General features: G+C 38.8%; 1 protein-coding gene and 1 long non-coding RNA gene across 2 annotated transcripts in view; one reads left to right on the top strand and one right to left on the bottom strand.

Moving 5' to 3' along the window:
- The window catches only part of DYNLT5 (dynein light chain Tctex-type family member 5), a 108,606-nt gene extending 96,312 nt beyond the window's left edge, over positions 1–12,294 (bottom strand). The window contains exon 1 of the mRNA XM_044085585.1: positions 12,123–12,294. Within this exon, the coding sequence (XP_043941520.1) occupies positions 12,123–12,294 (172 nt within the window). The remainder of the gene's footprint in view (positions 1–12,122) is intronic.
- On the top strand, positions 12,290–20,858 carry LOC122813327. Its single transcript, XR_006366663.1, has 2 exons — positions 12,290–12,421; positions 19,810–20,858. It is a non-coding gene; the product is annotated as an uncharacterized LOC122813327 (long non-coding RNA).
- Positions 20,859–22,286: the final 1,428 nt, after the last annotated feature.

Below are 22,286 nucleotides of genomic sequence, written 5' to 3'. Positions count from 1 at the left end.
TCACATGGACTATGACAAAGTTATACTGATATCTGTGATTCAATGACCTGAGTGCTTGTGTGACTTGACAGATCCTATCCCCGGAAAACAGCTAAATGTGACTCTCTCCTTACTCAGTCTGGTGAGAGGGACATCAGTATTCCTCACTACAGAATCACCAAAGACTTTTGGAAATTAGTTGTGCACAGGTTTTCCTTATGGGCTTAGCAGGAGAGGCGCTGGATACAGTGTTACTATGTGTAGCTGTGGGTGATGTTTTAATGGAGTGTTTACTTGATGGCCGAGTACCCTTTTTAACTGTGCTGTGCAGGAGGTGTTAGTGTTTTAGGAAGGTTAGTGGCAAGTGCCTCAACATATGTAGTTTTATGTGTAGGGTCTTTACTCTGAAGAGTAGGTATGGTACAAGTGCAACTGACAGCCTCTATAGGATTAGTTTTAGCTGTATGAGAGAGTTTTGCCTCCAGCTTTAAAGTGGATTTACACCTCTCGCATACTTTATCTGTTTTATTAAGAATAAGTGGGTTGTCAGTGTATACGAAGCAATTGCTATAATGCCTCAGAATACCCATCTCAACCACAGAGAGAGTTGGGAAATACATATCTATGGCTGCTGAATTACTAGGAAGAAGTGAGGGAAATTTAAATACTGAATAGGTCAATAACACAGGGAACTTATGAGCAATGCTCGGCTAAGTGCAAACAAGATGCTCTCGAAGTTAAAAAAAAATCTGTCCAGACAGTAAGGGTATTTTATGGAAACCTACACCAAGAGAGATCAAAGTCTACACAGATTACAAGGGGAATTACGCTGTGAGATACTGGCATCTATACAGATCAATACCAGGTGCTGCTGCACGGAGAGTCAAAGTTCTAACTAAAGATTGTAAAGATCAAAAAGTGCAGATATACAAACACAGAAACACTCATTAATGCATCTGTGACAAACGGTACAGAAAACAAGTGCCAAAACAGTGGATATGTTAATAAGTCTTAGCTTGCTCGTAAGTTAGAAGCCAAATTGTGCAACTGCAAAGCTTAAATAGCAGAAGATAAACCCAAACGATGTCCTGTGTTCAATCAAAACAAACACACTCTTCTTTTCTTAACACAATCCCACGACAGAAAATGACTCAGGTTTTCTCTTAAGTGAAACCAAGGCAGTTTTAACTAAAGAGTGTAAAAATAGTCAAAAAAGTTCAGATATTCAACAAAGAAACATTTGATTAGTGCAGCTGTGACAAAACAATGTGAAAACAATTGCCAAAACAGTGGCTATGGTACTGTAAGGCTTAGCTTTTGTAAAGTTTGGCAGAAACCAGCAATGCTCTTCTTTTTAAGTAGTGCGGTCACCAAATGTCGCCAAATGGCTCAGGCACAGAGATTCAAGTTTTAAACAAGCTAATCCTCTAGGCAATCAAATAAAGGCACAGTAAGACTTACACCAGCAATTCCCAGCTCAGAAGGGTGTAGGTTATTTTTTTCTGCCACATGAGTGTAGACAATAAACCATCCTAATGTAAAATAGTTTTGAGCCCAAGTGCATAAACCAGAGAAAGATACTTAGAATAACACACAATAAGCCTTCACTAGCAATTCCCAGCTCAGAGAGGTAGAAACTACACTCTCCTCCTTCAAGAGTGTAGACCACAAACCTTTTTAATGCAAATTAACTGGTTTGGAGCCATAGTGCTTAAACCAGAACAAAGACTCTTTCAAAACATTTATTTATTTATTTATTTATTTTACATTTGTTTAACGGGATGGTCCAACTAGGACAGTGCCCATTTTCAGCGGAGGCCCAGGGAGAAAAGCTCCAGCTTAAGCTTACATACAAAGTCATCACATCAAGTAATAGAAATTATAGACAAAAAAATGACTGTTAACACATTTACAGGATAAAAATTTAAAAACAAAAATATAGACATAGTATCAAAAAGAACAAGACTTTAAACACTTGAATATAGACAAATATATGGTTGAACTTATATGTGGAGGAACATAACATTAGTTAGGAATTTAAGTAGGGAGAATCACGTAGGCAAAGTAGTGTATAGTTAGTAATACTTCCATGGTGAGAGTTGTAGCTAGGAATGTAACTACTTATAGAGAAGTAGTTCTGTTAGAAGGGATATGTTAACAGAGTTAGTATGTACAGCCAAATTGTATAAGTAGTGCTAAGTTAATAATTAACCTGGAGTGTTACATGTGCAAAGCCAAGATTCAAATAAGTGTCTTTTAAAGAGATATTTTGAAATGATTAAGATTACTCATGGATCTAATACTATGTGGAAGGGTATTGCAATTTTTATCAACAAAGTTAGAGTAAAGAGAGTTGCCTGCTGTATTGAATACTTTGGTTACTTTGAGTAAGTCTTTGCTAGATGATCGAAGAGTACGAATGTTAGTATAGGGTTACAGAAGATTTTTTTAGGGAAGGTACGTTGTCAGGATTTTGCATTATTTTGTGAGCCATTATTATTTGGTTATAGTTCATAACATGAGATAGTTCCAACCAAGAAAGATTTTTGAGGCATTGACAGTGATGGGTTGAATGTGCAGAATCTGTTGCAAATTTGGAAAGCTTATTGTAACATGATTCTAATTTACTTAGTTCTGACTTTTTGAGATTGGTAAGTATGGGGGATGAATATAAGAGTGAGGAGAGAAGGTGTGTTCTAGCTATGGCTATTCTTGTGGCGTCTGTTAATAATTTTTTGTTTCTATACATTGTTTTCATTTTTTTGCAAATCTTTTTGATTGTATTAGAAATGTGTATGTCAAATTTTAGTCTGTTGTCAAGTATGACGTCTAATAGTTTTGTTTGGGAATCTGGGAAAGCCCAGTATTATTACTGGCAGTGATATAAAAGTTAGCTGGGAGGTTAGTAGGTTTAGATGGATAAAAGATCATAAATTCAGTTTTATTAGGGTTGAGAATGAGTCATGAGTTTGTTAGCCACAATTAACATTACAGACATAAAGATAAAATAACAGACACAATAATCCTTCAACCAGCAATTCCCAACTCAGAAGAATATAAGCTAATTCTTCTGCCATAAAAGCATAGACCACAAACCTTCTTAATGTAAGATAGCTAGTTTGAAGCCCAAGTGCTTAAATGAGAACTAATAGGGATAGAACAACAGTTACAATGTAATCAGGCTACTAACAAGCAGTAATGAATGCAACAGATTAAATGTAACTGAAAACTTTAAGAACATGTAGCAAAAAGCTAAATAAAATAGGAATATGCACAGATACAATAAAAGCAGCAGAATAAAGTGCATTTTTTTATTTTTAGTAAGTGGAAAGGTGGAATTCAGAAGTTAATTTAAGTTTGAGATATAGGGGGTGGGGGCACTTCCCAAATGATCCCTCAGTGCTTAGTAGAATGAGCTGATGAGATGAGACTGAAAGGACAGTCCAAATTCAAATTTATAATAGGGGCAGGCAACGCAGAAGCCACCAAAATCAAATGCAGGCAGAAATCAGCAATACTTGGGCATAGAACAGCAAGCCCCACATCACTAGAGCTAAAGATGCCAATAAATACTTGTAGTTAACTGAGGAATGCTGTTGCTCAGCTCCTCCCACTAATTAGCTGGATTTTATTCACTGTCTGCAAAATAATTATTTTCTAACTGATCCTAGCCAAGACCTCTTAAAACTCCAAAAGAACAAAACACTAAAACACAACAAGTAGCAATATAAGAATAAAGATAAGAAATGGAAGTAACCAAACCTTAAACGAGGTACAGTATTTCAGTATTGTAGAAAGACATACACACAAAAAGAATGTGTGATAAAGGTAAGCATGCCTCACTGTCTTTGACTGCTGAAATAGTTTCCTGTCCAATGTAAAATACTTAAATATGGAGCCAATCATTTAAATGATGAGCTCTAATTACAGCAGATATACAAAGTATGTAGATGTATTTTATCCTGTTCTGGTATCCCACTAAAGGGCCCTGGTATTCCACTAAAGGACCCTATCAAGATGAAAACAATCATAAAACCTACTAATGTGTCAAAAGGTTACCTTTAAATTCGTACTATCCATACCTACCGCTCATACCTAACTTTTTTATTCCTCATACTGAACTTACACTAGAAAGCAAACTCTATTCACCATTTCCCCTTTTTTGATATTCTGTATACTTACTTCTCCTAAATCTCCCCTTATTTCCTGTAACTTCTTGTTTTTCATGCATTCTCCACTACCTATAAAATTTAATTCTTCTTTTGTTTAGAGCTTGTCTCCACTGTCATAATGCAACTTAAAATTGCTTTATGTTTTATCTTTGTTAACTTGTTTACAGTATTTTTATACTTTACTACTCATTTTGTATTTATCTATTGTTGTTTTGTATGTAATTTGGGGATTTTCTCTTCTGGTCTCCACTGAATGGGGTTTTGCTCTGTGCAGTCACTTTCCCAGTAAACTAAAGCAGATAAAGACCTGATTACAGTGCTCTAAAATATGGACCACCATTAGAATAAGGAGGGCCCTTGAAATCTAAATTGTAGGAGGCTCAGAATTACCAGATTTTTATATTTGTTTATAGGTTCATAGGTTTATACTAGGCTATCTGCCCTAAGGCATTTATAAGCCTAGCCCATATTTATATGAAAAAATACTGTGCCCATTAGTTTGTTGTGCCTCTGTCCAGCAGTGACACAGAGATGATTCCCGGGGTAAACCTACGATCTCCCATCCACAGGTCAAGATTTCTCTTGAACAGTGCCAGCGAGGTGCTCTGCCTTACATGGACCGGGATTTTATTCCACAGCATAGGGAGTCTCTGAGTGATAAATCTATCCCTCCAGCATGTCCTATTTATGTCCGTGCTAAGGTTTAAGTCACTTGCTCTAGTGGTTTTGGTGGATTTGGATTTTTTGAGGTGGAGCATGTCCATTAATTCTGGGTTGGACATGGCCTTGTATGTCAGGCACATGTCACCTCTGAGCAGACAGTATGCGACTGAATAGAGCTGGAGTTTCTTCAATCTGGCAGCATATGACAGATTTTGGAGTCCCTTTATCCTTTTGGTGAGGAACTTTTGGGGTCTCTCCAATTGCTGCAGATGTCGGGTGAGATACATCCCGAATGGGGCATTGTACTCGATCATTGGTCTGATAAGTGAAGAGTACAGGGGAACAATGACCTCACTAGATCTGGATGTGAATCCCTTCATGATCAGGTGGGCAATGTAGATGGTCTTTCTAACCACTTTAGCAACGTGAGTGTCAAAAGAAAGGCCACTGTCAACCTGGGTCCCCAGGTTCCCGATAACCTCTTCTGTGCTTAGTGGATTGCCACCTATATGGTAGCTTGGGGTTACCTTGTTTTTCCCGAAGGGTATGACTATACATTTTTTGGCGTTTAACTTCAGGCCATGGCTCTGGCACCAGCTATCTGTTTCCATGAGTCCCTTCTGAAGGATATCCGTGTCCGATGCACTTTCCACTATGGCGCCCAGTTTGCAGTCGTCTGCAAACTTTGTCAGCCAAACTCCTCCCATGTTGGCCTGTACTTCTGAGAAGTAGATGCCGAACAATAGGGGCCAAGGACCGAGCCCTGTGGGACACCACTTGTGACCGGCTTGGAGTCTGACATAGCACCAGCAACTCTAACCCTGTGGGTTCTGTCCTTAAGCCAGTTTGCAACCCATCTTGTGACATATGGGTTTACATTTAAGCTGGTAAGTTTTTCTACAATACCCGAGTGGGGTATTGTGTCGAAAGCCTTTGCAAGGTCAAGGTAGGCTGTATGGACTGCCTTTCCCTCATCAATGGCCTTGGTGACTGTTATCGAAGAAGTCGACCAAGTTCAAAAGGCATGATCTTCCCTTGACGAAGCCAAACTGGGTCGGGTCCAATGTCTGCAAGTCCCCTATATCTTTGTTTATGAGCTCCATTATGATCCTCTCCATAGCTTTGCAGACTGGACTTGTTAAGCTTATGGGGCGGTAATTACCAGGGTCCGTAGAGGCACCGCCTTTGTGGAGTGGGACCACAGTTGCCGTATGCCACTCCTTGGGCACGTATCCTGTGGTAAGGCTGAGATTAAACAGCTGCCTTATGTGCGGGTTTAATTCCTCATTTAGCTCGTGTAGCACACAGCCGGGGACACCATCCAGTCCCATTGATGCTGTGTTTTTAGCTTTAGAGAGAGCAGCTTTCACCTGCGCATTTGAGATGTCTGGGAGGTTACACTCCGCTGGGATAGTTATCTCTCCTTTGGGGGGGAGAGGGGGGTGAAGTTTGCACTGTACCTGTCTGCCAGTATGTTGGCAATGTCTGTGGGTTCAGTGATTTTTGTATCATTTTGGACTAATTCTGAGCATATATGGGAGTTTCCACCCAGGTTCCTAACATAGCTGAAAAAGGCCTTATGATTGTCCTTTGAATCCATGGCAATTTTTCTCTCAAAATTGGCCTTAGTTGATTTTATGAGTGCTCGTATTTTTTTACTAATAATGATCAGGGGTGACTTCCCTTTTATGGATTTTGTTCTATCATGTAATAGCTTTCTCCTCTTATTGTAAAGTTTGTTAATGGCTGGGGTCCACCAGACTTGACGTTTGCCCTTTGTGGAAAGAGTCTTGGTTTTATTTGGGATTGCCTGATCCATGCAGTCCTGGAGGTGTTCATAGAAGGCATTTGTAAGGGCTTCCGCAGCTTGGGTTGTGGTTTCCACTGGCTCAGGGGCCTTGAAGGATACCACACCAGTCTTGAGTAGTGTGAAGTTTGCTTTAGAGAAGTTCTTCACTGTGGTCTTTTTGTTTGGGGTGGGGGCGGGATGTGGATTTCCAGTGAGATTAGTTTATGATCAGATCTCACCAATGAGGGATATACTTCCAGTGTGGAGCATTTTGTCCCCATGTTTGTGATAATGAGATCTAGTATATTTTCTCCTCTCGTGGGAACAGTGACTAGCTGTTCCATGGCATTTGAATTTATGAACTCCAGGAACCGTTGGGCTAGAAAGTTAGGGCTTGAGTAATGTTCCCAGTCTATATTCGGGTAGTTGAAGTCACCCAATATGATGGTGTTTGGAGATACATTTATACCCTCCAGTGTCTTCAGGAAGGCTGTGTGGGGTTCCTGAGTTTGAGAGGGTGGCCTGTAGCATGCTACAATTTGTAGAGCAGTTTTGCCTATGGTTAGATGCACCTGGATGGTTTCCGAGGCTTCGTGCGTTGCCACCAACCTGAAGGTGTGGGTATCCTTTATGAATATGGATACACCCACTCCTTTTGTGGTGTGGTCCGGGTTTTGGGGCCGGAACGCATGATACGAGGTAAAACCTAATAGTGCCGGGGTGCTCTCAGGAGCCTTGAACAAGGTTGCAGTTACAGCACAGACATCCATGTTCTCCATACTGAGAAGGGCCTCGAGTGCGTGCATTTTGAGATTTAGACTTCTGGCATTGAGCAGCATTACCCTCAGTTTCTTCCCATTTTTGTTTTCTAGGCGGGTAGGTTTAGAATTTGAGCCTTCCCTAAAAAAGGCACTATGGGGGTGGCAAGAGCCTTAGCCAATATCCGGAATCCCAGGGGTGACAGGTGCAAGCCGTCCCTCGCGAAGCAGCGTGGCTTGTCAAGCATGTCATCCCAGGCAGACAGACACTGGATCCCCTTTGAATGACACCAGACATTAAGCCAATTGTTAAAGCTTATCATCTTGTCTCTATATTGTGGCATCATTCTTGGTGAAGGAAGGATACTGCTCAGGGTCAGGGTCATACCTGCCTGGGCTACATAATCAGAGAGCTCCTCTATGTCTCTTTTCATGTAATCCAGGGAGGTACGTCTCAGGTCGTTCACACCAGCATGGACAATGACGGTGTCATATTTGTACTTGCCATGGAGTGACCCGAGTGCTTGTGTTATGTGGCGGATTCTAGCACCAGAAAGGCAGCTTACTGTGACCCTCTCCTTGTTCAGCCTGGTGAGTGGGACGTCAGTGTGTCTGACTATGGAGTCACCTATGACTAGTATGTTTGGTGTTGTAGTTGGCCTTAAGGGCTGTGACTGCTTTGCACACTACTTTGGTGGTTTATGTGTTGCTTGTGGGGTGTCTTGAGGTAGCAGTTGTTTGGGTGTCTGCTTTGGAGGCCTCTGCTGTTTAGGTAAATTTTTACTCAGAGCCTCAGAGTATGTCTTTGTGTGTTTATGTGTTTGATTCAGTGGTGTGGTAGCATTATGTGAGGCTGGTTTTGTGGTGTGTGTAGTTGCCTTCTCCTCCTGTCTGGTCTTGCCAGTCCTGAGTTGAGAGAGCTCAGCCTCCAGTTTGGCTAAATAGCTGCATCTCTTGCAAGTATTTGTGTTATGTGGGAGGAGGAGAGGGTTGTCTGTGTACATGAGGCAGTTATAACATTTCCTCAAGATTCCCAGATTCACCAGCTGGACCGGAGAGGAGATTGACAACTGACATTTGGACATGCTAGAATAATATTGAGAATTCCTTAATAATTGAAAACAAGGGCCAGTGGGGAGTGAGGGTGTAGTGCTTTTAATTTTTAGTGCTGACTTATATAATTGGTTTAGTGAGCAAGTGCCAGGTAACTTGAGTGCAATGTGTTACAAGTAACTAAATGCAAAAACGACAAACAGTAACTTTCTTTCAAGTGAAACAAGGAAATAAGTAAAGTAAGCAATGCAGATATCACTAGTGATCCACAGAAGCTGAGAAGCGCGTATTAGGTGGAATTAGCTTCCAGGGAAATAACAAGCAAACAAACAACAAGCATATAAACAAAGCTAGATTCAGCAGGCCTGGATCTAGTCTATGCTAGAGCAAACAAGGTGTACCAATTTCAGTAAGATACAGTTCAAATATTCAGGCACTATAAACCTTTAACCAGAAATTCCCAGCTCAGAAGGGCAGAGTCCAGCCTCTTCTCCCACAAGAGTGCAGACCACGAACCTTCTTAATGTAAAATAACTGGCCTGAAGCCCAAGTGCCTAAACCAGAACTAATACACTTGGACACTGGGCTCTCAATCAGCAGTTCCCAACTTAGAAGAATGAAAGCTACCTGTCCTGCCACCACAGTGCTTGCCACAAACCTTCCTAATGTAAAACAACTGGTCTGAAGCCCAAGTGCTTAATCCAAAAGACTTAGAATGATAGCTACACTTTAATCAAGTTACAACCAAGCAGTAATAAATACAACTGAATACTTTAGAGAATGTCTGGATTAGTGCTCAAGTTACACAAACAAAGCTAGATCCAGCAGGCCCGAATCCAGTCTATGCCACAGCAAACAAGGCGCACCAACTTCAGTAAGAAGCAGTTCAGATATGCATGCACTATAAGCCTTTAACCAGAAATTCCCAGCTCAGAAGGGCAGAGTCCATCCTCTCCTCCCACAAGAGTGCAGACCACGAACCCTCTTAATGTAAAATAACTGGCCTGAAAGCCCAAGTGCTTAAACCAGAATTAATACACTTTTAGAATAACAGACACTGAGCCCTCAATCAGCAGTTCCCAACCTAGAAGGATGTAAGCTATCTGTTCTGCCACAACAGTGCAGACCACAAACCCTCTCAGTGCAAAACAACTGGTCCGAAGCCCAAGTGTTTAAACCAAAAGGCTTAGAATGAGTTACACCAAGCAGTAATAAATACAATTGAGTATTTTTAAGATGATGCAAAAGTAAAATGAAGTAGGTAGAAACACAAGTACAGTAAAAGCAGATGAAATTTTTTTTTTTTTTTTTTTTTAATCTGAACAAGTGCTGAGATCAAAGAAACAGATTTGAGTGCTGAAACCAGAAAACTGGCTAGTTATAAGAAAAAAAAAACAACAAGCTAAAAGGCTTCCCTCAAACACAGAAGGGCTTGGGGGCTCAGAAGCCTACAAATAGTCTATACCACTTAACAGGAAAGGCAGGAAATAACCTTAATTTTTTTTGTCTGTTTCCCAGATGCTCTCTTTGTACACAGTAGGAGTGCCTGAAATCAGAATATGATCTCACTGCACTCAGTTGAGTGATCAAATGAGATGGGCCCAGAGGCAGGCTGAGGGGCGGGCAGTTTCAAGGCCACTAAGATTAAATCAAATTAAATACTGTATTTTTTTTTTTAAAAAGTGCAGATAAAGGTACTTAAATTCTCTTATACGTCCAGTTGAATATAACCAAGTTCTTAGCAGGCCAAAGCTGAAGTTTTTAAGCAGAAAATATTTCACAATGCACCATTTAAATAGGCAAGGACAGGAAATCAAAGAATGTGGCTACCCCCACACCTGTAATTACTAGCAAATAACAAAATTCAGCAACACTAGCTTCAGTTCAAGTTACTGAAGAGCAGAATAACTGCCACTTCAGTTAAATATTCCTTCAACACAGTTTAAATCAAATTAAATACTGTATTTTTTTTTAAAAAATGTGCAGATAAAGGTACTTAAATTCTCTTATACGTCCAGTTGAATATAACCAAGTTCTTAACCGGCCAAAGCTGAGGTTTTTAATATTCATCTAATAGTGTACTTTAAACTACCCAGGGAGCTAATGAAATTGTGAGGCTATAGTTCTTCTGTGACAATCTGCCCATTTCTTTTAAATAACACCAAATGCACCAAACCAAGATTCTGGAAAATAAAAATGCTCATCTAATACAATAAACAATTGTATCTAAACGTATGTGTTTAGCTAGCAAACATTGGCAGCTACACTTTTTTGGTATGGGGCACTTGTTTTCTTTTAAGGTATGTACAGTGGGTAATAATCTACCTTCTTCAATTCTGTCCACTTTACAAAGATTGTCTTTCTCTTATTTTCTTGAGTTCTCCTCATCCTTATAAAGAATTTCAAACTGGAGTACAAGGCATTTGCAGGAAGATTATCAAATGTTACAGGTTAAAATGGTCCTTTTCAAGTTTCTACCTTTGACAAGAACATTTTGGAGTTGCTATTAATTTTATTAACTTCCATATTACTCCAGAGAGGGGGAGTGTTGGTCCCAATGTTCGTAATGGGCTGCCGAAAACATCCATGCCAGACACCTATCTTACCCACCTTAAATGGTAAAATTGTAAAGAAAATAAGACAACTGAAACAAAAGAAGTCCGTGCATGGAGAGGACAGCTCTCATCTAACAACCATTACTAAACCATAATCAAAGCCAAAAGGAATAATCTAAAATATATCAAACAGTGAAGACAGGAAGAATAGTGTTTGTCCCACCCCAGTCCACTGAATAGCGGAAAGACTGCTTTGTTGCTTGATTCATCAACATCTAAAGCTGAAGGAACAGCAATGGGACTATGCCCCTTAGAGTATCCTTCCATCACTAGACACATATCAATATCTCCTGAAAGGTGATTAACAGGAGAAAGCATGCTGACAACAGCAATGGCAAATGTCCTAAGATTTTAGAATGGAAAAAATATAGCCTATGTTTCCTCCATTAGTTGCAAAAAAAAAATACTTTGTATCTGAAACACCGTAGTATGATATGGAACAAAAGAAACAACTCAAATTCTATATTATTTTGACAACAAAATAATGCCTAGTCCTTTGCATTACTAGTGAGTATGGTTTGCCATACAAAATGTCACTAGCCCTAAAAATAAGTCCAACTTTGAGCATCTGAAAAGGTGGCTGGCAACCCTTTTTCCAATAGAAATGCTTAGCAACACTTCACATCTGTAAACATGTTAAGTAAGACGGAGGATTTCAATTTCTAATCAGATGTTTTGTGATAGCAAAGTTTATCTCAAGGTTCATTCTTGAAGTGTACCAAACAAAAGTTGTCTGAAAATTAAATACTTGTCTCTGCTGAAAATCACGAAGCTCCCCTTGCACAGTAGAACGTTCTAGGGCCTCGGGTTCTACTCTATCCAAAACTGCATTCTTTTTCACATTATTAAAACAGACAGTACAAGAAACAGCAGCATTTTGCTTTGTGAAACTGATACACAGTGAGAACAGCTTTTTATGCACATTATTTTGCTTTGTTAAACAAGGACATAAGAGGCAAATTACTTTTATCTTTCAGAGTAAATTATAAATACACGAGGTTACGTAAAGGATCTTCTTGTAAAACTGCATGCATTATTCAATCACAACGGATTTGTTTTTAATTTGAAAAACGTGTAACAGTTGTCTCCTTACCAAACTTAACGCTGTACCAGGAAGTCTGTGTGCTGCGGTGTTTAGTTGCCCCGGACAACCGGGGTTGAAGTAGGCCGGCTTGCAAGAGAGAGGTGGGGCACTGAAGGTAAAAGGAGGCCATTGCAAAATGTTTGCAAAGTGAGGACAGAGAAAAGTGTAGTATGAATGGCATCCATTAGGAATTTATGTGGACAATATAAATATGAGTAGAGGTATTGGAGAACCAACATTCAAAGGGGTACTTGCTTCCGATATGAAACTAAACAAATTCAAACAGCTTTACAGGTTTGCAAATTTTGGTAAGAGACTGCTTTAAAAACAAATTTGTGGGAGTAAATAGGCAGTATCAAAAACATGCAGCAGTCGTTAGCGACAAAGTTGCGTATTTACTACTTGCGCAGTTTGAAGTCTTGGCTCTGTTAATGAGACGCTTGACCTTGCAATAGAGGAATGATAACGGTGGTTTGTTGTTACCAACATGCACAAGACGTATATTTCATTTTGTTCTGTTTATTTCATTTCATAGAATAACTATTTCATTGTTCTTATTTCCACTATTTTATTACTAGTATTTTATTTTGGCTTTGACTTAATTTTTATATGAGTAATTGGGCTTTTATAGATTGTTTTAGTAGTGTGTCCCCTGGTGTTTCGTGTTGTGGTAATGGGAGAGTTGTCGTAGTATTATTGCTGTGTCTTTTGTAGATCGTTTGATTTGTAAAGCGGTAACGCTCTGTTTTGATATAGAGCGATTATTACGGTGATCCAATACGAACATGATTCTTTGAACAGCATTGTCATGTAGAGATCATTACCTTATTGTCTTTGACTTTTATCAAAATTTAGCTCTGATATGAATATATGGCATACACAGATTATCTCAACAGCATTTGTAATGTTTTGTAAAACTGATTCTTTTAGTAACGGCATCAGTAATGTATGTATGCTCCGTAGATGGTCTGTGCTGCTAAGCGGAAGTGCTTCGCTACACTTTAGAAGAATAATATTGTTGAATTGCTGACATGATGTTTAGATACATTTTTCAACAAATAGGTGACTGTTAGGGGAAAGTTAAGGTTGTGAGAGAAGATTTTTCACTAACAGTTTGGAAGTGAGCTGAGGACATCTTTTTGAATAACAGGTTTGAAGAGGAATGTGTATAGCATGTAGCTCTTATAGTCTCAGAAAACCAACTAGATTTTTCAAGCTGAAGGCAGTGATAAGTTCTCGCATCAGCAAAGTATATGAATGTATATATTTCATTTACTGTACATTGAATTAAATAGTTATTTGAAGCAGAATTAAGGGGAAGCAGAATGCTCCATTTTATGGTGCAGAATGTTTTTGGCTTTAACAAGTCTCAGTATTGTAGTCAGGTGGTTACTAACTCTGTAACATAGTTTGAGTTCAGAAAGAACTTTGTTCACCACGTGGTTTGAGTGCTTTTAAGACTAGCATTGGGTCTAGTAGAAAGTGTAGGCACCTATGTTGCTATACCTGACTCTGGGGGTCTGCAGTTTTAAAATGGAATCATCATAGGAAGTTACTAGGCTACTAGCCCTGGGGCCCTTATAAGCCTAGCCAAGAGTTTAGCCCATGTTTAGACAAGTCAGCACCCAAAGTCCCTGTCCAGCAGGGATACGGGTGGAATCCCAGGGGTGTATTTTCTGTTTCCCATTTAGTTATCCAGGTTGCTCTTAAAAAGGTCTAATGAGATACTCTGCTTGACATGGAGAGGGAGTCTGTTCCACAAAAGGAGGAGTCTCTGGGACACATCTGTCCTGCCAACAAGTCTTATTGATGTCACAGACCAGGTTGAGGTCGGGCATGTGGGTTACTCGAGTAGAGCTTGACTTGCAGATATGCAGCATTCCTATCAAGGTGGGGTCTGAGATTGCTTTGTATGCCAGACAGAGGTCACCTCTGAGGAGTATGTATGAATCTGAGTATAGAGGGACAGGACTTTTAGCCTAACTGTGTAGGTTAGATGTTTGAGGCCCTGGATTCTTCTGGTGAGGAATATCTGTGGTTTCTCCAGCTGCTGCATGTGCTTTGTGGTAAATGCTGAAGGGGGCATTTTACTCAATAACTGTCCTTATAGAGGAAGAATACAGGGATGTTATGAACTCCTTGTCCCTGGATCAGATACCCTTACTTATGAGATGGACCATGTAGAAACTTTCCATACAACAGAAGCAACATGGTGATTAAAAGTCAGGTTGCTATCAACCTGGGTTCCCAAACCTCTCATGATTGATTGCATGCTTAGGACATTGTTATTAAAGTGATAGTATGTGGGGATGTCACTCTTCCTAAATGGGATGATGATGCATTTTTTGGCATTCTGCTTGAGGCCATATTTCTGGCACCAGTCATTTGTTTGGGTGAGACCCTCTTGGAGGACATCCACATCACTTGGGGAATTGATGACCGTGCCCAGCTTGCAGTCATCTGCAAACTTGGTCAGCCATAGCCCACTGGTTTTGGCCTGCATCTCAGAGAAGTATATCCCGAATAACAGAGGCTCCAAGACTGATCCCTGGGGTATGCCACTAGTTACAGTTTTACTGCTCGAGGTGGCTTCCCCTTTTTTAATTAGGTGGGTTCTATCAGTGAGCCAGTTTACTATCCATCTGGTAAAAATATGGATTGATGCCTAAATGAGAGAGTTTATCTATTATGTCCAAGTGGGGAAGAGTGTCGAAGGCTTTGGCCAGGTCAAAGTAGGCGGTGTGCACAGTCTTCCACTCATCGATGGCTTTGGTGACTGTCTCAAAGAAGTCGATCAGATTTTACAGACATGACCTCCACTTGACAAAGCCAAACTGTGTGGGGTCGAGTGTTTGGAGGTTGCCAGTGTCCCTGTTAATGAGGTCCATGATAATCCAGATCAAAGTAAGTTAGGCTGATCAGTCTATAATTTCTTGGATCAGTAGATGTTCCACCTTTGTGTAAAGGGATGACAGTAGCTGTCCTCCACTCAGCTGGGACAAAGCCGGTACTCAGGCTTTGGTTGAATAGGGTTCCTAAGGGTGCTGCAAGTTCATGCTTGAGTTCATGTTGAATGCAGCCAGGGATGTTATCGGGTCCCATGGAGGCTGTATTTTTTGCTTTTGAGAGGGCAGTGACGACCTGTTCCCTAGAGATAAGGGGAGGAGGTAGACACTGGGAATGTCCTGCTTTACTGATGGGGGGGGCAGAGGGGGTGAAGTTTTCACTGAATCTGTCAGCCAGTATGTTGGCTATATCTACAGCATTTGTGTATGTGGTGTCCTTGCTCACCAGTTGTGAACAGGTCTGGGTGCTTCCTTTGAGATTGTGGACATATGTGAAGAAGACCTTATGATTGTCTCTAGTGGATGTGGCCAATTTGGACTCAAGAGTTGGCTTTAGAGGATTTCACTAGTAGACTTATTTGCTTGTTCAGGCTAAGGAGAGCTTGCTTCCAATTGGGCACCTGCTTCTTCTTGGTCCTGGACAGCAGGTTTTTCGTTTGGTTATATAGTTTATTTATTGCAGATGTCCATCAGACAGGTTTACTCTTTCTTACGGAGGATGATTTTGTCCTGTCTGGTATTCCTGATTCCATGCATCTATATAAGTCTGTATAAATGCAATATTCTGTAGTACTTTGGTGTAGATTTGGACAAACAGAATGAGAAACTGCAAATTGCGTGCATGTTTTAGCACTGATAATAAGACGATTCTCACCTACTCCCAGAGTTGTTTAAAGCTGTGTTGTAGTGTAGTTTGCAATGAAATATGAGATGCATCTGAGTTTAGTAGTAGAATATCAATGTATACATTGTAATATTGCTCAAGGGAAGGCGAGAGGAAAGTTATTAAGGTGCACAGAGAACAGAATAGTCCCTAACTCAGAGCCTTGAGGAACTTTGGAAAATAAAAAAACAATTTTTTTTTGAAATGTTGGAGCTCATTTAAACTTGGAACCATCTATGAGGAAAGGCGACTTGTAAACCACTTTGTACTCCACAGTCAGTAATTCTTTGAGATTTTATTTTAATGACAGTGTTACAACTGATTGCATCAAATGCTGTAGTCATATCAATGAAAAGGCCAGGCTATTCATTTTGCTCTAAATTATGTCGTTTACTTTACAGAGTGTGGTTATAGAGTATGGTTCTGGTGCTGAAGTCTGCCTTAGATCCACATCAGTAATAGTGAAGATGCTACATATATTAACATGATTGAGGAGTTGGTTAGTAATACATTTCAAAGGTTTATATAATTGTTTTTTTTTTTTTTTAAGTTTAGGGTTGGGTTTTAGCATTAATGTTAGTGTTTTAGGGTTTGGGTTGGAGATTTAGTGTTATAGTTAGGGTTAAGCATTTAGGGTTAATTTGGGGGTAGAATTTCTAGGGTGGGAAACATTGACTTTCCCAGAAAATAAAACTGTGAAAATCAATACTATCTTTCAAAGTTAAAGATAGGAGGAAACCCTAAAAATCAAAAGCATCTAAGATGATTGACACCACCAGCTGCAAAACTAAAAGCACCCAATGCTACTGTGCTTAGATTTCATGACTTTTGTTGAGACATTTTAATACAACATACCCTTTAAAATTGTGGAAGCAAGGCCATCAAAAGCTTTTTTATTACTGTGTGTGGATTCTACTATACTTTGTATCATACCTCTCAACCTCTTAGAGCAAGAAATCTGGACAAAGCCACAAATAATAGAAGGGCAAAGGCCCCAAAATGGGGACACTTTTTTATTATTGCTCTTACGAACTTAGTTGATAGAATAACAAGTTTGCATTAGCATGAATTCTCTGAAGTTTGCATTAGCATGAATTCTCTGAAGTATATGAAGCCTGAAACTCAGCTGTATGCCATTATTTTCTGACTTCAGTCTTCAATGATATGCCAGTTATTAGACAGCAAATCACAATTTTATAAGAAATTTACCAAAAATATGGGGCAAAAATCTGGGCATTATTCAAAAATCTGGGCATTATTCAAAAATCTGGCAGTTGAGAGGTATGCTTCATATCCACAGAGCTACAGTAATGAATACAGACTTTCACTTTCGTAGTCTCTGGCCATGTGTTTCCACTTTTTTAGCTTGCTGACTGTCATACCCCTCAGAACATTACTAGTGAAAACCATTAAGGAAATTCTAGGCCCAGCTGCAAGGGCTGCTCCTATTAAGCAGTAAATGTTATGTTTACTGTTCAGTGATTTGTAACCTTGACACCGGGACATAATCCAGTGTGCCTGTTTTGATATAAGTAGGAAAGCTTGCACATCAACAGCAACTTACATTCTGGTAGCTTCTTATCCTGATCTGTGTAAGCCTTACGGTGCTAGAAAGCACTCGTCCACCATCAGCAGCAGACTCAGTACTCTAGACTGACAATGCTTTGTTGGCTGTTACCTATGATGAGACAACTCAGGCAAGACAGTCAATACGGAAAACACTGGTACTGTGACCCAGCAAGAGTCATGGAACCCACATACCATGTCTTAAAGATACCAAAAACCATGATAAGTAATAAACTACAAAATGCTCCTCTCTTATTCTCTACCATACTTCTTCTCAGTTCACCTGTGTATGCTGTCTGTCTACTCCCAGAGTCTCAGGCTTTTTGTTCCTCCCTTCTTGAGTCAATTTTTGAATGTCTGCTGAGCCTTGCTGACAGCTTAGAATACATTATAGGGTTTACAAAATTCGTGTACTCTGAGCCCTAAATCAGAAAGATGTGAAAGGAGGTGGATCAGTGACAAAACTGCTAAGTGTTTTTCAGCTTTCAAAACTGTAGTAAAATGTTGTGCTCCTGCACTTTTCCCCTATGTAACTACTACTGCTATGGGAAATACCTGAAGCTCCATATACTACAAAGAATTATGATCAGGTTTGTTAAAAGAAAAAAGTAGACAGGGGCTATGGTGCCTGTCTCTGTTCCACTACTCGCCAATACATGTTTTTTGTTACTTAAAATATTAAATCTGATGGTCAGCAGGTATATAGTTTAGTCATACCACCGATACTAAGCAAATTAAATTATATATAAAAAAAAAAAAAAATGCCACAAGAGCATGCAGGAAACATGCACTGATGCTCTGAGTGTCCACACTCAGCAGAAGGCTTTACACTGAGCATTCCTTTTGGGCAGAATCTGTGGCCTAGCTCCCCAGATCGCAGACCCCCTTTCTCATAACTTTCTCTGGGTTTTGGTGCCCTCTATTGGCCACATGTCCAAAGTAACTGCACTTTGAATAAACTATTATATTCGCGTGCAGACACACTAATTTCCAGATAATGTTCTCCAAAACTGCAGCTTTCTGTAATGGTGCAAGGTAATAAAGTGTCAGTACCCTAGATTACCTGGCTGGGGACATTCCCAGTTATTGTTTATTATTGATAATAGTCCAAGTAATTGTAAACACATATGATTATGTGTAGCAGAGCCATCTGGTCAGTTAGAGTTGGATGCCAACAGCTTATCACCATTTCTCAATAAATAATGTTTTATCAATTAATAAGTAAGTAGACAGACAACCAGCTACAAGCTTTTTTGTTTTAAATTGTGTAAATACAAATGCAGTACTTCATGTAGAATTAGTTACACCAAACAGTTAGTTAAATATGAAACTGCAGAAAGAAAACAGAAAACAACTTTCAAGATACAGATTACAAGAAATAAAAATTGTCTACAGTTAAATATTTTTAAGCTATTTTTATCTGAAATAATTACTGAGCCCTGCTACTCTGGTTACAGTTAAATATTTTTAAGCTATTTTTATCTGAAATAATTACTGAGCCCTGCTACTCTGGTTGAATTTTCGGAAACAAGAGACAAGCACAGAGAACACACACTCTTGAGAACTGCAGATAGATGCTCGAGGGAAGCTCTGTCTAGACTATTTTCTCTTCACTTCCATTCTGACTGTTCATTTAGCTATTTTGTTTATACTTTTTTTGTACAGATACCCCATGCAATTAAAAAAGGTTTGACATTTATCTGCTTGTTTTACTGCTTTGAGATAGTGATCTCTTCTCTAATTGCTCTTTTGTAGCCTTTAGCTTCCTGAACTAGTAAAACTCATATATTTTCTAGTCAAAGTACAGAAAATTTACAATTCCTGATTCGTATGCCTGTTATGTAGTTCTCATCCTTTGTATATTTGCTGTATTTGCCATTGGAATAAAGTAACAAATGTTGTATAAAATGTCACAAATTCACACATCTTTCATGCCACACTGGAAAAAAAACACATATTGCAGATTAAAACGCCTATTTTTAATTTACCTGATGTATATTTTATAATGCTTAAGAACAACTTACATATCTTGTCGCCTGACTCAGGACAGTGGCACATTTATTGTCAAACATCACAGGTTTTTAATTATAACTACTTATGTGTTCTGAAAATGGATCTCAAGATTCACCTCTTGAGCTTCACTTCATTGTGCACTTGAGGTGACTTTCTTGATATCCTTGTCTTAAGCACATAACCTGTTGGTTATAATTGGAAACCTGATCATAACTCTCTGTGCTATGTTCTTTTGGAACTACATTAAACATGTATCAATGCTGTTATGATAAGTGGAATATCAAAAAAGAGAAGTATTACATAATGTAAATGTTGCCATTTTGAAAGACACCTATAGACAGTGAGATAAGACCTTTTACCTTACTTTCTTATTTATTTACCGGGAAAGTCTGACTTGGAACAAAGCCAATTTCCAGTGGAAGCTTGGGGCGAAATGGTCCAGACGCATGTCTTTACAACATGGGAGGAAACCAGAGCACCTGGAAGAAACCCACACGAATGCAGGGAGGACATGCAGACTCCGCACAGAAGGAAACAGCATCTTGCTGTGAGGTGACAACGTAACTGCGGCACCACTGCGCCATACTGCAACTTCTTGTTTGCCTTTCAAACAGAAGCCATTAAGTGTAATTAGCAAGCATGTACATTAATTATTAAACATCAGACATTTTACATGTGAGGCTGTGGAACCAACCAAATCTATACCAGTTATTGTTTTGAGACTCTGACACAGCTTCCTTGGGTATAAAGCCTAGTTTAGTATTAGTTCTATTTTTGTAACAGTGAACTTTATTATCATAGTAATTAATGTGACTATTACGTCAACAGGTTAAATTATTACATTACATTTTAAATAAGTTATGACAACCTCAACAATTTTCTATCAGAATTTTGACATGTTAAGGGCAGTCAGATCACACAGTACCTTACTTGTTCTGATGCAGCCTTACTTCTCTGGCCAAGTAACTTGTCTGTAAAAAGTTTGCTAAACATTAAAGATCATGTTGTGTTATCAAATACTGTATGTTAAAAAGAAAGGACCAGCATGGCAGAAAAGAGAAAATTAAAGAGTCATACCTTCTAGTTTAAGCAGCCCATATCATTAGTCATTTATTTTATAGACAAAGAAGCTGTGATTTTGGTAAGTAATGTTTTATTTGAGACTTTTTAGGACTACCTCTAATGAAGTGAACCCCTTTACTACGTCTTTTAGAGCTTGCTGTGTGATGCCATTATTGAGAATTTGTTTAGTTAAGTAGATTGATTTTAGGAAGGTGTGTCACCTGTAAAGTATAAATGTAATCATGTATTATGGTTTATTTAAACTGAAGTTATCTGTATTGTCTTAAGTGTATTTCAAACTTCTCATAACCAAAGTTAAATAGTTGGTTCTGTATTTTTCCATTCAAGATAAAATAAACATCTTTGGAATGCCTTGCTTTTCATTTATTAGAAAACAATGGACCGTTGCTTCATTATGTGGTGTGGTATTAATGTTCAGATCCTATTGCTTTTTGCTAAAACTGTCTTAGATGTCTCCTTCATATTTAGAAGAAACTGCTGAAACAAAGTAACAAAATCATTTCTTCTGAATGGCTGTCTCTGCCTTTTTTTTTCTATGTTTTGTAGCTATTCAGTATATTCTGAAGACTGTTGTAAACCCTGTACTTCCTATAACAGAGCTGAATGTTGTATGCCAACAAAGCTCAATGTACCATAACTAAATAAATTGGTTATACAAATCTTGTATATGTAGTCAAAATAATATTTTTGAATAAGAATACATATATTATGATAGCACTTTATATTTTTTTCTGGGTCTAACATAATGCTGCCATTAAACTTGTAGCAGTACCATAACAAGCAGTGACAGATTTAAAAACATAGCAGTATGAGTTCCTGGTTACACATGCTGCACAGTCAGAAGTGGCAAAGATTAGGATTTACTGCTCTAGATAAGTAGGTGCCATTATGCAATTTATTCATTCCTTAGTAGAAATTAATTTGTTAGATTAGTAGACTTTAGGTTTGTTGAAATAATATTTTTTTAAAGTAAAATTAAATTTCCCCAGTGGTCCTTTAAAAATGACCATAGTTCTTTATAAAGTACCACACTGGGTTTCCTCTAAACACAGGCCTGATGCCTAAAAGGGACTAACCTGTTAAATTAAACATACATAAGTAAATATAAAGTTGTATCATTTTCCAGAGTCTGCAGTTTGTAGAAATGAGTAATGTATGTTGTTGTAAACTTTACTTGTAGTACTGCGAGATAACTTTTTGAATAACTTCATGTTTGCATCTATTACCTTTAAGGATCATACTAGATTTGTTAAGGATAAGGGCCTTACAAGATCAGTTAGAGAGGGCTTTGGGTTTGGGAACACAATAGGGAATAGACATGCTAATTTCACAGAGTTCCCTACCTGAGGATGTAAAGTTATTTAATTACAATATCTTCCGATGGAACAGGAAACACTACCAGCGTAGTGGAAATCCAGGCAATTCCCACACAATCCCAAGGAGTGTAATAAACGTGAAAAATTAATCAGTTTGTATAATGGAAGAAACTGCTCCAAAGACGTTCTATGCTGAATCCACCGTTTATTGAAGGAACACCAAGAAATTACCTATGTTTCGTCCGTCTCCACAGACTTCATCAGATAACATAAAGAAATGTACTGAAGCCACTTGTATAGTACACATAAATCCCAATTGGCAATTAATCAGTCAATTTAAAATCAATTACTCAATCAATCCCCACTCATTCATTAAAAACACAAGACATCATTTACAAATACAATAAATTAAATTACTCATAATGCATTACTTAATCCAATAACAATATATAAATGTACTGAATGT

This window comes from Protopterus annectens, chromosome 10.part0 (genome assembly GCF_019279795.1).
Source record: "Protopterus annectens isolate FY-2018-M chromosome 10.part0, PAN1.0, whole genome shotgun sequence".
Classification (NCBI taxonomy): domain Eukaryota; kingdom Metazoa; phylum Chordata; order Ceratodontiformes; family Protopteridae; genus Protopterus; species Protopterus annectens.
This window is presented reverse-complemented; position numbering and strand designations above follow the sequence as displayed.